This window comes from Struthio camelus, chromosome 8 (genome assembly GCF_040807025.1).
Source record: "Struthio camelus isolate bStrCam1 chromosome 8, bStrCam1.hap1, whole genome shotgun sequence".
Classification (NCBI taxonomy): Eukaryota; Metazoa; Chordata; class Aves; order Struthioniformes; family Struthionidae; genus Struthio; species Struthio camelus.
Genome location: NC_090949.1, coordinates 5,924,284 through 5,943,101, shown reverse-complemented (window position 1 = coordinate 5,943,101; position 18,818 = coordinate 5,924,284). Strand labels below are relative to the sequence as shown.

Below are 18,818 nucleotides of genomic sequence, written 5' to 3'. Positions count from 1 at the left end.
TGTCTAGTGCTTCAATTAAGTGCATAAAACTTTAGTTCATCTTTCATATAGTTATTATTGAGAAAAAGATGAACTGAAACCTTCCATGACTGAATTACTCCATTTTAAAATAGTTTGAAACCAAGCACAAGCTTATTAGCTTCTCTTTTTTTTTTTTCCCCAAACATTTTTCAAGATCTCAAACCCCAAACCCCATAATCAACCCTGAAGCCTTATTTGACGCACGTGGGTTTTCAAGCAAGTCCTCCGGCCCTAATTGCAAACCGAGCAGGTAGGACAACAACACTTGTGCGAGGACACCTGGCTGAGACTCCAAGCAAGTTGCTCACATAAGGCAAACTGCACCCTGCACCTTCCTCAGAAAAAACCAGAAGTGATTCAGTGAGTCAAGGATCCTGGATTTTGCAGTCTAGATCTCCTTAACTCTTTTCTTCCTCAAAACTAGCCCAACGCTTGCCGCACTGGAACTGCAGAGAGGAGTAATGGATATGCAAAGCAGAAGACTCTTCCAATCGACCCAACTTGACACGCCACTAAACAGCAGAGAAGAGGAAAGATTTTTCCTTCCCTTAAAATTAGAGGCTTTTCAAAATATTAAGTTTTGTTTATGCAAGGCTAAGTAATTAATGACCTAACGTCCCCTTCCCACCCCCTATCGCTGAGATGCATCTGTTTCCCCCTGCACCATTTCCTGCAGGTGAATATCACTTCTCCGCGGACCGCGTGCCCACGGTGCACCTGACATGTATTTGACAGCTTCATAACAGGGCATGAAGTTACGCAGAGGACAAACGAAACAGTAACTTTAAAACTGCTGCATTTGGGATTCAAGTGATTGCAAGGCTTGCGGGGTTTGGGTTTGACAGGGCTGCAACACAGATAAGCGACTGAGCCCAAACTGGAGCTCCTGAGAGCAGAGCTGCCGCTATCTGGCAGCTTCGGAGCCAGATACACATATCTGTGTCTACACAAAAAGCTCACCTGTCCCAGATAAATCAAAGAGGTGCGTTACTTTCACTGTCACTGCGCCGAGAATGACACGCATCTACGAACAGGCTAAACAGTGATACCAGCATATTTAAATGCCAGCTATCACCCAGTTTGCACCAGCTGACATTACCGTGCCAAGGCGTGCTGTAAACGCTGCGCAGTCCTTGCGCAGCGTCGCCAAGTCCTTTCCCTCTCACTGCAGCGAAGGATGCAGTGCTATCTGCTGACTTGCGTGTGCATTCGGTGTGGTCCCGCTTCTGAAGTCAGCTGCACCAAATCTCAAGATTTCTGCCCTCTAACTCTGCGGCAGAGCTTTTTCTATAATCTCTCGGCTGATAAAAAGTCTCAGATTGAAAGTCTCCTGGCTTCGTCTTTGCATGCTGTTCCTGTGATCTGCACGAGAAGCTGTTACAACACAGTCAACCAAGCAGAACAGAGAGGCATAAAATAAATTCACGAGACCCTGGGTTTTGGAGCGACGCCAAGAAAAGTTAGTAAGAAAATCCCATTTCAATACGTTGCGAATAAACCTGCAGAACGGCGATGCCAGATTTTAATTTCACTAGCAATCTTTTCTGTTGTTATTGTTGACAAAATACGGTTCACGCCAAGTTTCAAGGGCCATAAAAAAAGCACGTTTAGGACGTAGCCAAGTGAGCCCGGCGGTAAGTGAGCCCACACACAGCTGCTAGCAACACCCCCCTGAGCCAGTCGAGTAATTTGGAAACACGCACTGGTGCAAATAAACAAATGCATATCCTGAAGGTAAACACTCTGGCAACTGCTCTGCAGTAAAAAAAAAAAAAAAAAAATCATAACTGTAAAAGCCCCTTTTTTAGTGACTCAAAGCATTTGACTCTGAAATCTGTACAGACATAGCTATGAGTTTCCATGATGTAGACGAGCCCTGGGCACGGACCGGCACCGCTACTGCCCCGGCGATCCTGCAGCAGACGAGCACGTGATGAACCTACCTCAGCCTACTTCACCGACAGCTTTGGCAAGACTATCCTTGCGCTATGTATTAAAAAAGCAGCCAAACTTGTCTTAACCTCACTCTGACATCCATTTCTCCACGATTACAGATTGGGTTTAGTGCCACGTGAAATACCTTCACCAACCTACTGATTTAGCTTTTTAATGACATTGTTTTCCAGTGGGCAGAATTACTTTTCCATCTCCCTGTGCCTTTGCCAACTGAAGTGTTTGGGGTTTTTCTGGTTTTTGTTTTTTGGGGTTTTTTTTTTTTTTTTGGCAGGGGGAGCGTAGGGGAGGAGAGGCATTATTCCTGCAATCTTAAAGCAGCATTTTATTAGCAGAACACAACATTGCTAAAAGCGACCACAGCATGCACCAAACTAACTGCATCGCCAGCATTACTAAAAAAGGAAAAAACAGTGATAGTCTATAGGTATGTTAACGGATAAACACCTCAGCAATGGTCTTGATAACTATGTTCAAGTAGAACACACACATACACACACACACACAAATAAATAAAGATGCATATTTTTTTCAGGCCTCTCCCCCCACCTTCATTTTACATAAAAATGTAAAAGGACCACATCCTTAATGCAGATGCTTAAAAAAAAATAAGACCCATCCACTCTAGCATCCCCCAAATCAAGCATATGGCGGCTGGGGACAAGAATGGGAGGGGAGATGCAGAAAAAAACTGGTAAGAGCATCGTTTCTGTGGCACGGGAGAGCATCGCTGGCGGAAAAGGCAATCGCCAGCCTCCTGCCAACCCAGCAGCCTCTGTGCAATATTCGTTTTCAATTACATATTCAGGGAAGCGGGGGAAGACTGCACATAAACTTTAATGCATAGCTATACTTAGGCTTGGAAAGAGAAAGATCATTCAGAAGGTTTTTCCTGGAGGTTTTTCTGAAGGTTAACTAGGAATTTGGTTCATAGTTTCGTTCTATAAGAAAAGGGTTTTTTTTAAATGAATTGCTCTACCTGCAATGATCTTATTTTGACCTGCTTTTTCACATAACAGACAACCTTAGGGTGAATAAACTACCTTTATTTCAGCAAATGCTTCATGAAATACTAGCTCTGTAAATACATTTTAAAATGTAGCTTTTCAGACACTGGAAATCCTGTCATAAAGCCAACTATTATTCCAAACTAGCAGCAAAAGTTAACCACCAACTAATTGACAATACTCCCTGGTATCATTATATACCAGTGTACTATTACGGTATAAATACGGAACAAACTTCAGCAACATCCATAATTATAGCTCTTGCGTTTACCATATAAATACCACAAATCTTTAATAGAAATACTCTGTCTCCTTACACGATTCCCATCCTGCATTGGTGTTAAGAGGCAAGACTTTGCGGTAGTTTGGGTGGAAAGACGGACAGCAATAGGGTATCGGCCCATCTGCACAACTGTTTTTCCAAATCGTGATGCCAAACACTTCCACGTTTGGGAATCTAGTTCACCGCTAGAGAAGGCCAGACAGACAGACTTAGGGAGCTTCATGGCCAAACTAGCAAGATATTTTAAAAGTCCAGTCGGTAGCAAGAAAGAGAATAAACAATTAGCTCACGCAAACCAAAATATACTTTTGCACCATTTAATACCCACGATGTTTGACATTTATAGGAGCCGTGCCTGAACTTAATTTTCGAAATGACCAAAGGCACATTCAAGTCGCTGGTCTGCTTTCTATCCGGTCTGCACACAGGCTTACGACAACTTTTATATTCAACAGTGTTTCTACCTGTTGGACCGGACTGCAAACCGCAATGGTTTGAAAACCTGCATACAGGGCTGTCTTTAAATGTTACCCACAAGGAAAGGCAGCGGGAGCTGGCTACACAACCCAGCCGGAGGAAGGATTCGCCAACTCAGGATGTTCTCAGGTTCTGAATTCAGGAAGCGAAATTCCTCGAGCTACACGCGAGCTGGGAGACCGCCCAGCTCACAGCCCTTCCCCAGGGCTCCCTTCACTTCAGCACATCAAAGCGCGACAGAGGACAGTAAATCATCGCTGACATGCAGGACGTGCAGGAGTTTAATATTAAACCTTCATCTAAATGGGAAAATGGATCACAGGGAGGAAAGAGGAAGACACGTCGATACTTCCAAATGACCAAATCTTGGAAATAAAATGTTTAACAGCCACCTGGAAAGCAAGTCTTCGTAAAATTTGATTGTATTTCAATTGCTGTATTGCTAAGCACTGCATACTGCGTGAAGCGAGAAGGAAAAAGACAAAAGGGAAGAGAAAAAAAAAAAGAAGAGGAAGAAAAACAAGAGGAGCAGTTACTTTAATAACCTTCCCTACAGAAGACTTCTTTCTCCATAGGTTGTCCACAGGGAACGGCCTAGGGCCAAAGCCAGGGAACAGGAGCAACGAGGAAGCGCCGAAACGAAGAGGTGCCTTCCGCCAGCCCCGAACGAGCCCCATGCCAGCGCTGGAGGGGATTTCACAACCGGCAGCAGCGCGCTGAGCCAAGAGATGCAGAAAGGTGACCCGTGGGCATCGAAACGGCGCAAGACTCGGGGAAAGAAAGCAGTATGGCCGATTTAACTGAACCTACAGCTGTGATTAAGATGCCCCATGTAGGACACTACTTGCTTTAATGCCACCTTACCTCCAAGGGATTACACCACGTATCGTAGCGGCCCGTGGCGGAGGCCGGAGCAGAGCTGTGGTGGTGCCCAGCCCCACGGCGAGGCAGGGCTGCCTCTCTCTGCGCACCTTCGAGGCCCAAAAAGCCCCGGGCAGCGAGAGGAAAGCCACCTGCGTGCCAGCCGGAAAGGGAAGAGCAGTCCCGGCGCCCGGAAAGCCCCTTGCACGGCACGAGCGGCCTCGGGCTGCCCCCCGACATGAGCACTTCATTTCTTCGGCGTCCCTTCCTTCATCAGAGACGACTTCTCTTTCCAGGTGTTTTGTTTGGCGAGGCGCGAACGCGGCCAGCCCCTTCCAAACTGCGCGTTCAGCGGCCGGTCGATACGTCTGCCGGCAGACAGCCGCCGTTCAACCATCGTTTTACAAAAATATTCTTCTCTATCATTTCCATGGCAATAGCGTCTCAGTTTTAACCCATATGCTCAGCAGGATCAGGAAAAGTCAGACCTTATGCTCTTGCTTAGAACAAAACCCAGGGCAGGTGACGTTTCTTAAACTCCTTTTTTGAAAGCTGTAAATTGATTGGTACCACCTTGTTTAGGGCGTTACTACCACAGCCATCACAGTACCTAGAAATCCACTAATTGCCCCCAAATTCCTGCCAGACCTGTGAAATAACCTCCAAATACCTAGCTGTGCCCAAGTTCACTGGAGACAGCAGTTTCAATGAAGATACTTTTGTCCCACCTCTTCTTGATGGGCAGCTATGGTCAGAAAAAGTTACTTGATTAAAGCAGTCTCACTTACGCTCTTCTTGGAGGGTTTTTTTTTTTTTTTATTTTTAAAAGGCCTTAATGGTTGCTCACTTCTTCAGTAAAAGGGAAATTATTACTGTTGCTAGCCTGCACCACACTCTATGGAGAGTAGAGTCTGTCTTTGAAACTCTGTCTGGGAGTTTCTAAAATGTATCACACAAACCAACCTGCTAACAAGCCAAGCATTTCCTTTAAAGGTAAAACTCAAAAACCACTTTTCTTTTTCTTTTTTTTTAAAATAAATATATAAGCAACATCAAGGCCAGACTAAATTAACAAACGTGTATCCCAGTTCTAGCAGACTGGTTAGCAATCACATGGCTTCACTTAGTCATCTATTACAATCCCTGTTTTACAAAAAGGTTTTGCCCGTATGAAGCACTCATATATCAGCGAGAGAAAGATCAGGATGCAATCAGATCTCCACAGCTTGACGTGCAAGTCTCTCAGGACTTGAATCTGCAAAAGCGAGTGTGAGTAAGTGTGTCTACTTTCTAATAGAGAGCATGTGCTTCAGGAGGCCAGTATGCGAGTTTTCAATAGATCTGCGGGATATTTTTGGAGGTATCTGTACTTCAAATAAGCAATCCAGTTAAACAGAGATAAACACGCACCAGTGACCTCGTTTAAACAATGCACCAATTATCGTGCTAAATCTCGCTGCCAACCCTAAATATAGACTTTCAGGCAGAAACAATGGAGTTCTAGCACGAGACAACCTTCTTGCATTGCTTGTTTACCTAATTACCCCAAGGCATGTGCAATTTGGATGCTCTCCCCCTTTCAAGGCTGCGTGGCCAGGCTGGTGCTGCAAGCCAAGGGAGCTCTAGCTGTTACCGGAAACGCAGCGGGATCCTTCGCCGGCGACGGTGTGAGCACAGCGCTCGGTGCCATTTCAAAGCTGGCGTCACGACTTGGGTACGCATGTACTCTGCCTCCCACAGACCCGCCAACGCCGAGCGCGAGGCAGGTAGGCACCACAAGACTGAGTCACATCTACGGACGCAGGGAGATTTTTATTAAATGAAAGCACGGGAAAAAAATACATCCCATTAAAAATATCATCAGTTTCAGACTTCTAGTGTCCAAATAGGAAATCGGTGGGGGAAGAAGAGAGATGAGAAAAGGAGGAGAAAGTTCTCCTTCAGAGAAGATTACATTTTTGCAACGTCCCGAGTTTTCTCTTGTCATTGTGCCATAGAAAGCAAACCTGTGTGAATTAACGCAGCATTTACTCTTCCCGATTTTTTTTAAACCTATGCTGCAGTTCTACCCTAATCTTCCCACGTCAGACACGGCAGGGTATTTATGCCCAGAGTACGTTCCCCTGCCTCGGCAAATATTTTTCCGCCACAGATATTCCTGGCTGTAGCATACGGCGAGCCGTGTAGTCTTGTTCCACCCTCCTTCCCCAAACCACACGGGAACGCAGATGGCGGAAACAAGTAGAGCCGACCTGGGAAATGCTGGGAAACAAAATCTACGTATTGAAGACGCTGAATCCAAAATCTTGATTTTCTGTTTTTTTTCCAGAACGTATTGAGGCGGGACAACTTATAACCATACCGTATGGGAAAGACCACCGTAGAAAGGCTTTTGCTTCTTACTAAAAGTACTAATGACTTTAAAGTATCATTGTCCTCCTCGATCTCTTGACATCTGTAAAAGTAAAGCTCAATTTTGGTATGCTGAATGAGGCCCATAAAAGGTATATACCACAGTCTTCCTCAGCGTTTCAGAACAACTTTGGACTTGTCTAACTTTCTTACCGGTTTTCCCCCACAGCTCTCATCGCTACGGCTATCGGCGAGCGACTTTTTTTCGTCGTTTCTGCTCCCCGTACCAGCCACAGACCGGCCCCGCACCATTCGTGACTTCCCTCCCGAGATGCAAGTTGCCGTGCCCAGATCAATCACGCAGAAATACACTGACTTGCCGTAAAGAAATCGTCTGGGAAACAACAAACACATGGAGCTCAACTTACTTAGAAACATCTTCAGAAGGAGCCCTGGCAGCTTTCCACCCCGGGCCGAGGAGGCACCAGGCAGCCACGGCGCGGAGCGCCAAGGGAAGAGGCAGCGAGAACAAGCTTTCTTGGTTTTAAAGTTTTGTTTTCGCCTTTCCGAAAAAGGAAAGCAAATAGGAAATCCTCCCAGTGCGGGATCCCAACAGCAACGCAGCGGATAAATACAGGGCCTTCCCTTCCTGTCCCCTCATTTCACAGCAAGCAAGGATGGGGCAGGACGACGCCAACACGAGATTTCACAGGAGAGCTACAGATAGAGGAGAAAGCCCTTCCAAGAGGCCTTTTCATCTATGGGTCATAGCTGCTTTCACAGCGCCCCTCTCGGCCCCTTCTTCCCTTCCGAGCCGGGTCCCGTCCGCAGCTTAACCGCGGCTCCCTTCAGGCCGGGCAGCTCCGCTCCGGTCATCCCGTCCGTCTGGCGAGCCCTGAGCGGCCCGCGTCGCGGGCCATCCCTGCTGCCGCCCGTGCCCCGGCGCCGCAGAGTAACCCGCCAGCTGGGGACAAGCCGCGTGGGTTCACTGTCGCGCTTCCCAGCGGCGGCCACCAAACCCCCCCAGCTCCTTCTGCGAGCGGCTCGGAGCGGTAACGCTGTCGCTCGCCCGGACCTCATGAGGACAACTGAAACGGGAGCAAAAACCAGTTTCCTCCTATCTGAAAAACAGCCAAGCCCATTAAGTCCTGCTTTTATCTCGTTGACTGTCAAAAAAATCTGACACAGAAGAAAACTGGGTATTACTCTGCAATAAACTACGGAACGGCGGGGAAAAGATCTGGGATAAATGTGAGCTTATCTTCTTACAAAATAAACCCTAAAGGACTATATATCTAACTGCATAATTTCCTGCAATTAATAATAATAATAATAATAAAATCCTCAAGATAATCCTTAACAAATCACCTTAAGAGTTTAATGAGGTTGGGGGAGCGGGGGGCGGGAACGTGGATTCATGTTTTAAGCGAGAAGTAAGTTGCACAGGACGCTTTACAGCTCACAGACGCAGAAGCAGGAATAGGAAGCGTTCAAGGCAGGTTAGTTTCCAGGACGACTGAGCTACCTTCTTCCAAAAAGGACGCTTAAAATAGTTTACTCTTCAGCCAGCAAGAAATTTAAGTTCTCAGTTTGTATCATTTGTAACTTCACTCAACTTCTGCAAAAAGCGATTATATTCATCTGCCAAACACAGCAGCCTCAGCAAACGAGGCCGAGTGCCTTGCCGTCCACCTTTTGGAGGGATTTCCTTCCCCCTGCTCCATAAAAGCGTCAGCCGACATCACCACCGTCATGCATCAACAAGAAATTCTGGATGCCAAAGTGCTTGAAAATAGCCACCTCTGCCATGTGTTTACACTTAGGGCAGGTTTAATTTTTGATATTTAAAATAAGCTTAAAATACTTTTTAGATACAAAGGGTTATTAAAACAAGTTCTTTCGAACTTCCTTGTCTTTCCTTTCTGGGTCACTCAGGTTTATACGGGGGCCCAATTTCTAACGCAGAGAAGGTATCAGCTCTTTTTTCCCTATTTTCATACTTACTTTGTTTCCCACACATCAGGATGTTCACTTAATCAGGTGCGAAACAAGGAACGCAATGCTCCTAACGGCAGACACCCTGATTCGCCGTGCACTCGCCCACAGGACCCAGGGTGCAAGGTCTCCCATACGTTCCCTCCAAAATCCAAACCATTTCACAAACTTTCAGCGTGCCTAAATTAAACGTGCTTTTGTCAAAGGGACTAAAACTCACGTTTCCTGCCAAACCACTATGACATATTCAGATTTTAGAACATACACCCGATTTAATGCATCTTAGTGGTTTGGTTGGACATTCAGGTATGCACAGTTTGAGAGAACGAGTTGGCAAAGCTGCGGCAGTCAACTTGCAGAGGAAGGACCACGGAGCAGACCAACTCTGTATTTAGCTTTGCATCCCGCATTGCAACACAAGCAAATTCAAAACATTAGTCACATGAGACTGTTGTTTTATTCTGCAGAAGCTCTGCTCATAAGGTGGTCTTGTGGGAGGGTCTGCTCCTTCTGCTTTTAAAACAAAAACAAAAAAATCCCCCACAAAAATGAAAAAACCCACCACTTTCACTTCAGTTTACCATGTGGCTTCACAGGCAAGCAACTTCTTAAACTGGCTTTGCTACTGAAATCAGTCTACAGTGGAATTGCAAGTCCCCAGAAGGTTTTCCAGAAATAGCATTAAGATTTATACAGAGGATGACTGCACATCAATACCGTATTCAGTATCCTGTCACACTCAGAAAAAACAGTCCTACTTTTAGCCTGCGTTTCTCAACCTTCTGGTTTTTTTTCATTCTTTTCCACTGTCGCTCCCTTCTGCTCTTCTTCCCATGCAACAACTATCAAACTCAATCAATCGTTGGATTAAATCATACAACCTTTCCCATTGTATTTACTGGCTTCTCCTCCAGGAGGATAGAGCTCATTCCCATTCCATCCCAGCCTACAGAGATTTTAAGAGATTACACATGACTGGCGTTAACAGGAGAGCTCACGCAGATGCATTCTTGCTTTCAGGCTGTGTGCAGACTCAGGCAGACATAAGACTCATTTATGTTTAGTCCATATTTAAAAGACCTTCGTATAATCCCAACAGCAAGTTGTGAAATGAATTACAATTCACCAGATTCCACAATGCAAACAAATGCAATTAATCTGTTCCAGCTCCGACTTCCACTTTCTCTCTCTCACGCTTTTCAAAATTAACAATGAGAACTTCAGCTCCCTTACCATTAAGGGCTCCAACTTTTGTACTATAGGGTACAGAGAATGTCTGAATGAACTAGGAAACGATCATTTCTGGGTAATTCCACCACAGAAAAAAAAGAAAAGTCTCTGCTCTTGCACCTTTTTCTTTGTTATATGCAACACAAAAGGATTCCTACTAAAATAATTGGAACAAAGTTCCCCAACATACACTACTGGGCAAATTAAGCAGCACGAAATCGGCTGCGGCCATACAGTGACGCACAGAAAAACACGAGAGTAAGAAAGAATAAACTTGTATTTAAAGCTCACAAATTTAGAGTCACGAATGAGCTGAGAAACGTGACAGCAAGTAGAGAGGAAGGGGAAGAGAAGAGAAAGAAAAAACAGCATTATCTCAGCGTCTTGATTTCAGGGATTTTAAAAGGAGTACAGGAGAGACAAATTAAATTGCAGCTGCTTCTGACGTAGATATGACCAGGTAATGGCACGATCTGACCTAAGCATTTGACAACTCATGTAGAGCTCTTGAAACCCGACAGCTAGAAAGCTGCATTTCACCAAAGGCTCAAAAATAACCGCTCTTCACTCAGGAAAAAGCTGAATTTAGCTCAGGGAAGGACTGGCCATTGCCTGTGATTGTTCCCGAACGTAACTGCCAATATAAAAGATTCATACAGGCACTTTTAAGCTTTTAAAAACGAGACACACAAGCAGGAAATTAATCACTTACATATGTTTATCCTTTTTTTAAACTAGCCTAATTATAACTTCCCAATCCCCAAGCAACTTTCAGTATTAACTGCACTCAAACTTTAAAATTACTCACCCTTCTTCCTACACTATTGCCTAACATGCTGTCTTCTCTCAGGCCTTACAAAGGCTGGAAATCTTGTTTTCAAAGTTAATTCTCTCCCTTACTTATATCTGATAACAGGCCTCAGGACTGCACATTTAATCATGCTACCGGCAGAAGAGACTGATAAGTGAATCTGAGTATCTTAGGTTTTTACAACCTCAGGAATAATTAGCATTTATCTACTTAGCGGTAGTAGTGGAGAGTTGGTTAGCGGAAAGCAAACTAGGTTCATGACACGCTTGATGTTACAATCAGGCTCTGAACTTCAGGTGAGCAGACACAGCGATATTCAGAAAGCTGAATGCCTTCAGCAATTAATAATTTAACACGGCTAGTGAAACGCACGCAGAACAAAACCCTCCCAACCGTACCCACCTAGACGCAGCCGTGCAGAATTCGTGCGGCTTTCCTCCGACACAGCTCAACTCGGCTTCAGATGGAATCGGGAGAAGTTCTGCCCGTCTCTAAAAAACCTGCCCGAAACAACGGCGATATCCCCAGCGCGCAAAGGAAGGGAACGCACGAACCTCCAAAACTGAGAAAATCCTTCAATCATTCGCTCTCTCTGTTAAGACTCTCCAAGTGGAAACATGGAGAGGATGCTAGGAATTACTATTCTGAATCCAGTTTTAAAGATAGAAAGCCTAGAGGATGGCATATTTCATTAACTCCCCCCCCCCCCGGCAAAAAACAAACAAACAAACCAACCAACCACAAATCTATCATAGACCTAGGAAGAAAAGTCTAATCCACAGAATTGCCAGAGAATACCACTTGCACTCGGGGAGTAAAGAAATACTCTATTTCAACACGTCAGAAAGTGATGGCTAATTTATTTTCACAAAGGCAGGCAACTGTGCAACAACAAAGGTAACCTCGTGGCAGTCCGTTTGTTGGTTGCAATGGAGAGGAGATACAAAGAGAAGAAACAAAGTTTACTTTAACAGAAGAGTAACTTCATGACGATTATCAAGGGATCCTAAAAATTAAGAGGGGGGGGCTTATTAATAGCAAGTTTACTTCTTAGAGGTTAGCAAGTTCAGAGCTGCAAACAAACAGATATATATTAAGGTTCCAAGAAACACAAACACGAATATACACCGACAATTTAAGATTCTGCGCTTTACAGAACCACCGCGGCTCAACTTCCCCTTTCCCACTGTCATTATTGCGCTGCCAACGGAAAGTAATGTTAAGAGGGTGCAACCATCAGCCTGTTGCTTTTTGCTACTTGAGAGCTTTGATGTGACCACTTCAACCTCCGTTTAGCTTGTATCCAACAGCATCTTGCGCTCTCTTCAGATGATACGGCAGCATCTTTTCTGGTGATGCAGCTGAAATCATGAGTATCCTCATCCCAAACACTAACCAAAAGAAAACGCAGTATCAAGTTAGAAACCAAAGGATACCGCTTAGCCAGATCCTTCAATAGCTCTTTACTGCTTTGCAGTCCTTCAACGTGGTAAGTTTTCCATACTGTTTGTCTTATATTTTACGAGGGAAACATTCACAATGTTTAAGAACAGCCAGCTTCAGTTGACTTAAAACGTCTCTTCAGCTAGGGTATGACTCAAACTATTTTGAGTTTACTGCAAATTGCTTTTTGAATTTGAATTTTCTCCTGCAGTTGAAGACTAGCAGACAGTCAAATTAAGTAGTACTTAAAAAGTGACAGGGATCTCAACAGAAGAGAGAGAAACACAGTATCATTCTTAAAGCTGGCAAAAATGCCATTTAGCTACTTTAACCTTGAGTTTCTACCACCTCTTTTTTATTTAAATAAAGATCTAAATCTTCAGACGTCCAGTTCCATCAACACTTCACGAGGCGTTCACAAATCCTCTTCCATAACCAACCTTAACCATATTTATACAGAGGGCTCATTAAAAAACAGCGGTTAGAAGTAAATGGGATATAGGTGTTGCTGAAATGGCTGTGACCATTCCTATTCTTACAAAGGAATCTACCTCTCTGAAGAACGGAAAGACCGATATTCTTTCCTTTTGTTCATTAATCCTGAAACCTCTGAAAGAGGGCTGCTGCCAGTGTTTGGTGGCTAAACAAAGGCATACATTTGGACTATACAAACTCAAGAATACGGAAAGAAATGTGACGGAAAATACCTGCAGAAAAAATGGCAGATCAGTCAAATTAAAGGAAAACCTTTACCTTTCAAGCTGCCCTGTTACATTTGCGTTTTCATGAACGTTGGCATCTTCCAAATTGTTTAATTTACAGTTAAGAGATTTTGATGTCCAAGAGAATATTAGTTCTGCAAGAAACAGCTGGAAGATCAGAAGTACAAGTCTAATTTCATTTTTTTTAATGCAAATTCTGACTCCTGTGTCAGAAATATGTTTTTAGACATTACTAGCATGCACCCATGGGCATGTGAGAGTTTATCATAACAAGCCTTTATCACAGAAATTTGGTTTATATCTGCTATAATAAAAAAAAACTTTCATGCTTTGTCATCGAATGACGTGACAAGCTGCAATGCAATAAAAATAATGCTTCCTCAGCATCAGCATGATTACATTAGAAAACCTGAGAAAATAACGCACAGTATTTCTTAAATATATCGATGCGGGCACTTCCTCAGCATGAGCCCTCACTTTCTGGGGACCGGTTTTGCTCTCATATAACCAAAAACCTGGTACAAGCATAAGCAGCAGCTGAAAACCTCCTGCTTCTTCTCCCAATGCCTGAGCTGCCTGGCCCCAAAAAGCCAGGGGAGCAAGCGTATTGCCTTATAAACACCAAAGGCAGGCAGCTTCTTCTTCAAGAAACTCCTTGGCAGACCTCAGCGCTCAGTAAACACTCCTGAACTGGGGAGAAGGCCAGAATGCAATTAAAGATTTAAAAAAAACGACTCACCCCCAAGCATATCCTCAAGCACAGGATATCAAATACAGAAAACTAGACTAGGGAAAAGTAGATCCTGAAGCATGAAGTAGCTTCTGCACAAGTTTCTGTGACTTGAGCGCCATACAAACTCCAGGCCCCAAAAAATATTAATCAATACATTTGCCCATTTTATCTATGCAGGTTATATTCAAAATATTTACTCAGTGCTGCAAAAAGCTTAAGTGCTTACTAAATCGCTTCATTTTACATGTATCATAAGAAACCAAAACAACTAAAACACCAAGCCATTCCATAAGTAGCCAGTGAAATTAAATTTCCCCAAGCAAACCAATTTGGGGGGAAAAAACAGGATTGTCAACAGCCTGTTAACACAAACACTGAAACTTCTGGCAGACAGTTTTGATAGATTATCTTAATTTATATTTCATAACGATTTGACAGCTGGATACATAAACTCCCACTGATGCAGAGTGCAATATACTTTCAGCTATGCCTATATGCGAGTGCCTCACTAGGAGCTGAGAATCAAGGAAAATAGCTTTTAATAGGATGAGAAGAGTTAAATAAACAAAGATTGGTAATCAGAAAGAGACTCTACATAGTAAAATCAAAATGTTCATCACCGTATTTTGATGCAGACTTTTCTTCTGCCAGAACTACATGCGATCAGATAGTATAAGATATAAATGTATATCTTTGCTGCTGCCCATACCTTAATTGCAGGAAGGTAAGTACTACTGGTGTCCTTTATGGCTCTTCTCAGCTTTTCATTAGTGCACCATTTCTTTTCTTGTCTGAAAATTCATTGCAATACTCCGTTTTATCCATGCACGAGTACAAGCTTTGGGGTAGAAGGCTAAAATTACAGAACTGAGGTCTTAATCCTCACCCCGCTCCAAATAAAGAAACCAAAGTGGCTTCAGATACACACTTTTGTGTTGCGCAGATTGCGGCAGAAAGAGTGCTTGTGTTTATATGCGCTCTCCAAATATTTTTTTCAACAGAAAAGCCTCCTCTGCGACTACCCTGTAACCAGTTGTATTTCACATCATTCTCCTAGCATCCCGAACTTCCTAACATCCTGCATTTAAAAAAAAAAAAAAAAAAAATCCATTTAACATATACCCCATAGTGTAAATCTATGAGATGCACGTCCTAAAACCTCTGCCGAGGTTTTGAAATTATGCTGAAAGTTATCAAGCTGACGCTTAGTCTGTGTTTCCCTGTTGGCTACATTTCTTTCATCAAAGAATTGTTCTTTTAAAGACTCATGGGATGAAACTTCTCTGAAGAGACCTTCAGAAGGTAAGGGTATGGTCCAGTCATTTAATACCTGCTAGATTTTGCTATAAAAACTCTAGATTAATTCTCAAACTGCCTTTTCCTCGAGTGAAATTTCAAGTACAATCATTCCAGCTTCCTTATCGCTGAAAAAGAGTACTACATATATTCAGGCTCTTTTTGTAAAGATAGGTTAATTTATGCAAAGTCGAAAGTTATTTACAGTGAGATCGGCAGGATCTGTTCTCTTCAGTTCTCTAAATTTTGTGTGCCATGTCTGTTACTATTCGACCAAGGAGACTACTCAGTTTCAGGTGGTATCTCCACTTTTCCTAGAGTCAAAAAAAATTCATGGTTTCTAAATAGTCTGGAGTAAACGAAGAGAGACTAGTAAATTCGAGCTAGAAGGAAACACCATTTTCTAATACATTCTCCTTCCCAGTAAAAGCCAAAGCAACACTTTGCACACCCAGCCCCTAATTTCTAGGCAAGAGACATTGCTTACCTCTCTGTTTGAATTGCCTCCTTCACAAGTAAACAGCAGCTAAATTACTGCTTTGTGAGAGAGGAGCAACAGTCAATAACTCATAAGAAAGTGCAGTTTCCAAGAGTAACCTTTCATTGAGGTTTATACATCGATAAAATCAGCACTTGCACAAACCTTACCACGCTCTCCTCAAACCGTGACCTCCTGCCCTTATCAGCCCTACCTTCCTGGAGCAGAGAGGTCTCCCCTGCTTGGGGAGGGATGTTTCAGGCCGCAATAACTCACCCAATCAGACCTGCTTAGCCCGAGTCATTGACAAGTTTTCTGTCCTATGAAAACCTTGATTTGCTCAAATGTATTGGTACAAAAGCTTCCTGCGGCGGCTGTTATGATGTTTGCTTTGCAGAACGGCTGCAGGAAGAAAGGACACTTGCGCCAGCCAGAAGGACACCGGGCTAACAGAACGAATTCCCGCTCCCATTTGAGTCAGCCTCTTAAAAACATTCGCCTGCTACCTATATAACCATGCTCTGCAATTATTCTAATGTGCACAATTAGGAGTTGAGTAAAGAGCATACTACATTTAAACAAAAAAAAAAAACGGGCATAGGCTGGTGCTGCAATTGAAACACTTTCACAATCCCAAACGCGCTACACGGATAACGAAGGTTTCTATAAGCAATTCAACATGAGAGCACCCTACTGAAACCCAGGTAGGTGCTCACCAACAATTCTAAAGAATAAAAATGAAGCAATAACATTACCTCTCCTTCAGCTTACTAGCACTGCTTTCTTCTCAGTCTCAGCTTTTTGTACAGTCACAGCTGATACACAAAAGCTTATATGCTCCTGAGATGCACGTCCTCTGCAAACTCCCCACTCTGCCACAAATCCCCCAAATAAGAAGCCATCCTGTTCATATTGACTGCTCCTGTTATTAAGCCAAGCTAAGGTAAAATGCGTGGGGCAGGCTGAGGAACAGACTTTAACTTACAGTGGACATGTCTAATAACCACAACATTCCCCCAAATAACCCTATCTGCATGGACTAGCTCTATGACATTTCCAGGTAGCCCTCTCTCACTGGAGATGGAAGACAAACATAACAAAACCAAAAAGCTCTCTGCCCTCTAATGCATTTCTTTTCCCAGGCATCTCCAACAGCATTTTCAGATCAGTTATCTTTTCCATCAGGCGAGACGTTTCTCATACTCACCGCTCAATGGCTTTGTCTGCACTAGCACCTTCCTCACCAGGCTTGCCATACCGGAATTCTTACCCGTGTTGTCTAAACCTGCTCGGGATCAAACTGGGGAGAAGAGCTCATAAAACGTCTGCATCTAGTCTCTGCGGCTCTGCCAGCCCTTTCGCTTTTTCTCCTGAGCCTGGATGAACAAGGCTGACTATTCCCTGCACACACACACACACACACACACACACACGTGTGCGCGCACACGCACGGGAAGTTTGGACCGGGCTCGATATTAAACACACTGACTTCCTTCTCCGTGCTCCAGTGTCCCTGCTGTAAACAAACAGCATATATTAGCTATGCGAAGCTGAAAAGTCAAGCAGAGACGGACAAAAGCAGGGAGTGGCTCCAGCAAGGAATAGCTATTTTAAATACACAAACATCTTCCCATCAGATTAACGCTAGCTTTCAAATGAGGTAAAATCCGAAGCTATTGTTGTGACAGAATAACTGAGGACAAACAGGAGACGCGGCTTCCTCTTCTCGAGAGGTCTCCTGGTGCTTCAGTGAGAGACGTCCCTTAAGCTTTCCGCGTCCCCGCGCAAGAGACCTGAGGAAACCTTCACATCGCTCCTGGGACAGGACGCAAAGGCAGAGGCAGAAACAGGCCCCCCAAGAAGGGCCGCAGGCAAAACTGGCTGCACCTTGTGCCATAGGTGCCGTGCACTAGACAGGGAAGGACCCAAAGCTCTGCCCTAACGGGGCGATGCATCCAGGGCTACCAGCCCTGTGCCGGAGTCGGCCACCACCAGTCACCGACTCTCCCGGAGCACATTGGAGTGGTGGTGGAGCGCGTGTGCGTGCAGAGATTAGACAGCAGTCAGTCCTGTCCTCCCCGATAGCACTTCAGAAAGGGTATGCTTGCGTTTCAAGAGACCTCCACCTTTCTTCGCACAGCTTCAGGCTCCTTCGCGCTGCAAGTGACTCACGCTTGATCAGAGCCAACTGGAGCACGATGCATGAGCAGGCACTGGTGGCACCACCAACTCCCAGAGGACTCTAACATTTGCTCCTTTTCTCCGTTGGCGACACACAGGCAATGCCAGCCAAGACAGCAGGCAGGCCAAAACGCTCCAGCAGAAGGTGACAACCTTGACTGTTCCACCAGATCTCCAGCAGGCCTGGAGAAATCACGTGCTTGGCGGGCAGGATGAGCACGGGCAGCGCAAAACACATAGATGGCGAGAAGCAAACCGGCATGTCTCTCCCCACCTGCCCGGGGAGAACGGCCGAGATGCACACGGCTTCATGCCACTAAAAGGTTTTCCTTGGCTCTGACAGAGTATATCATAACTATAGTACAACACGGTCCGAGATCTTCAGCAGTCGGTATTTTTATTGACACCACCAGCAAAATAACAAATGACAACTGCGTTATGTCCCAAACTAAATAGCCCAATGGCCAGCGAGTGACAGAATGGAGAGAAAGCCAACAGCTTGGCAACGTTTAGCCCCAAGATGATAACAAGTACCTTCTTATACCTTTTCAGACAGCTGTGCTATTTATCTTCATATTTGAGACCACTGATCGCATAAAAGAGCTTTATTGCATCTAAGTGGAAGCTCTACAAGATCTTTGACTGTTCAACAAATAGCCAACTTTGCAAGGTGATAATAAAAAGGACATTAAAAGAGCCTCCATTTCTTCTCCATTTTTAGTATGGCAACGCCAGATTCTACAGTCCACTTTTTCCCCTGCTCTTCACCCTGTCCTTCAAGGCAAATAAACCAAATTCTCAAATCATATCATACTCTGTAAAGTAAAATTAAATTGTTGCTCTCCTTTAAGGCATAGAGCTGTGAGATTGAGGAGTTAGAGACAGGAAAAAGATACAGTTCTTAAAATCAGAAACTTCAAGGGAACCTTCCCAGGGCGCATAGCACAAGCTGCACAATAACCCTCTACATAAGAG

At 44.2% G+C, this 18,818-nt stretch overlaps 1 protein-coding gene across 4 annotated transcripts in view; it reads right to left on the bottom strand.

Moving 5' to 3' along the window:
* RASAL2 (RAS protein activator like 2) overlaps positions 1-18,818 on the bottom strand; it is a 175,990-nt gene that overhangs the window by 122,956 nt on the left and 34,216 nt on the right. Inside the window, exon 1 of one of the 4 annotated variants that reach the window (XM_068951774.1) lies at positions 16,870-16,988. The exons of the other annotated variants lie outside the window; for them this stretch is intronic. Coding sequence (XP_068807875.1) covers positions 16,870-16,918 — 49 coding nt within the window. The 5' untranslated portion in view covers positions 16,919-16,988. Of the gene's footprint in view, positions 1-16,869; positions 16,989-18,818 lie in introns of those variants that run through there. 4 annotated transcript variants of the gene reach the window in all.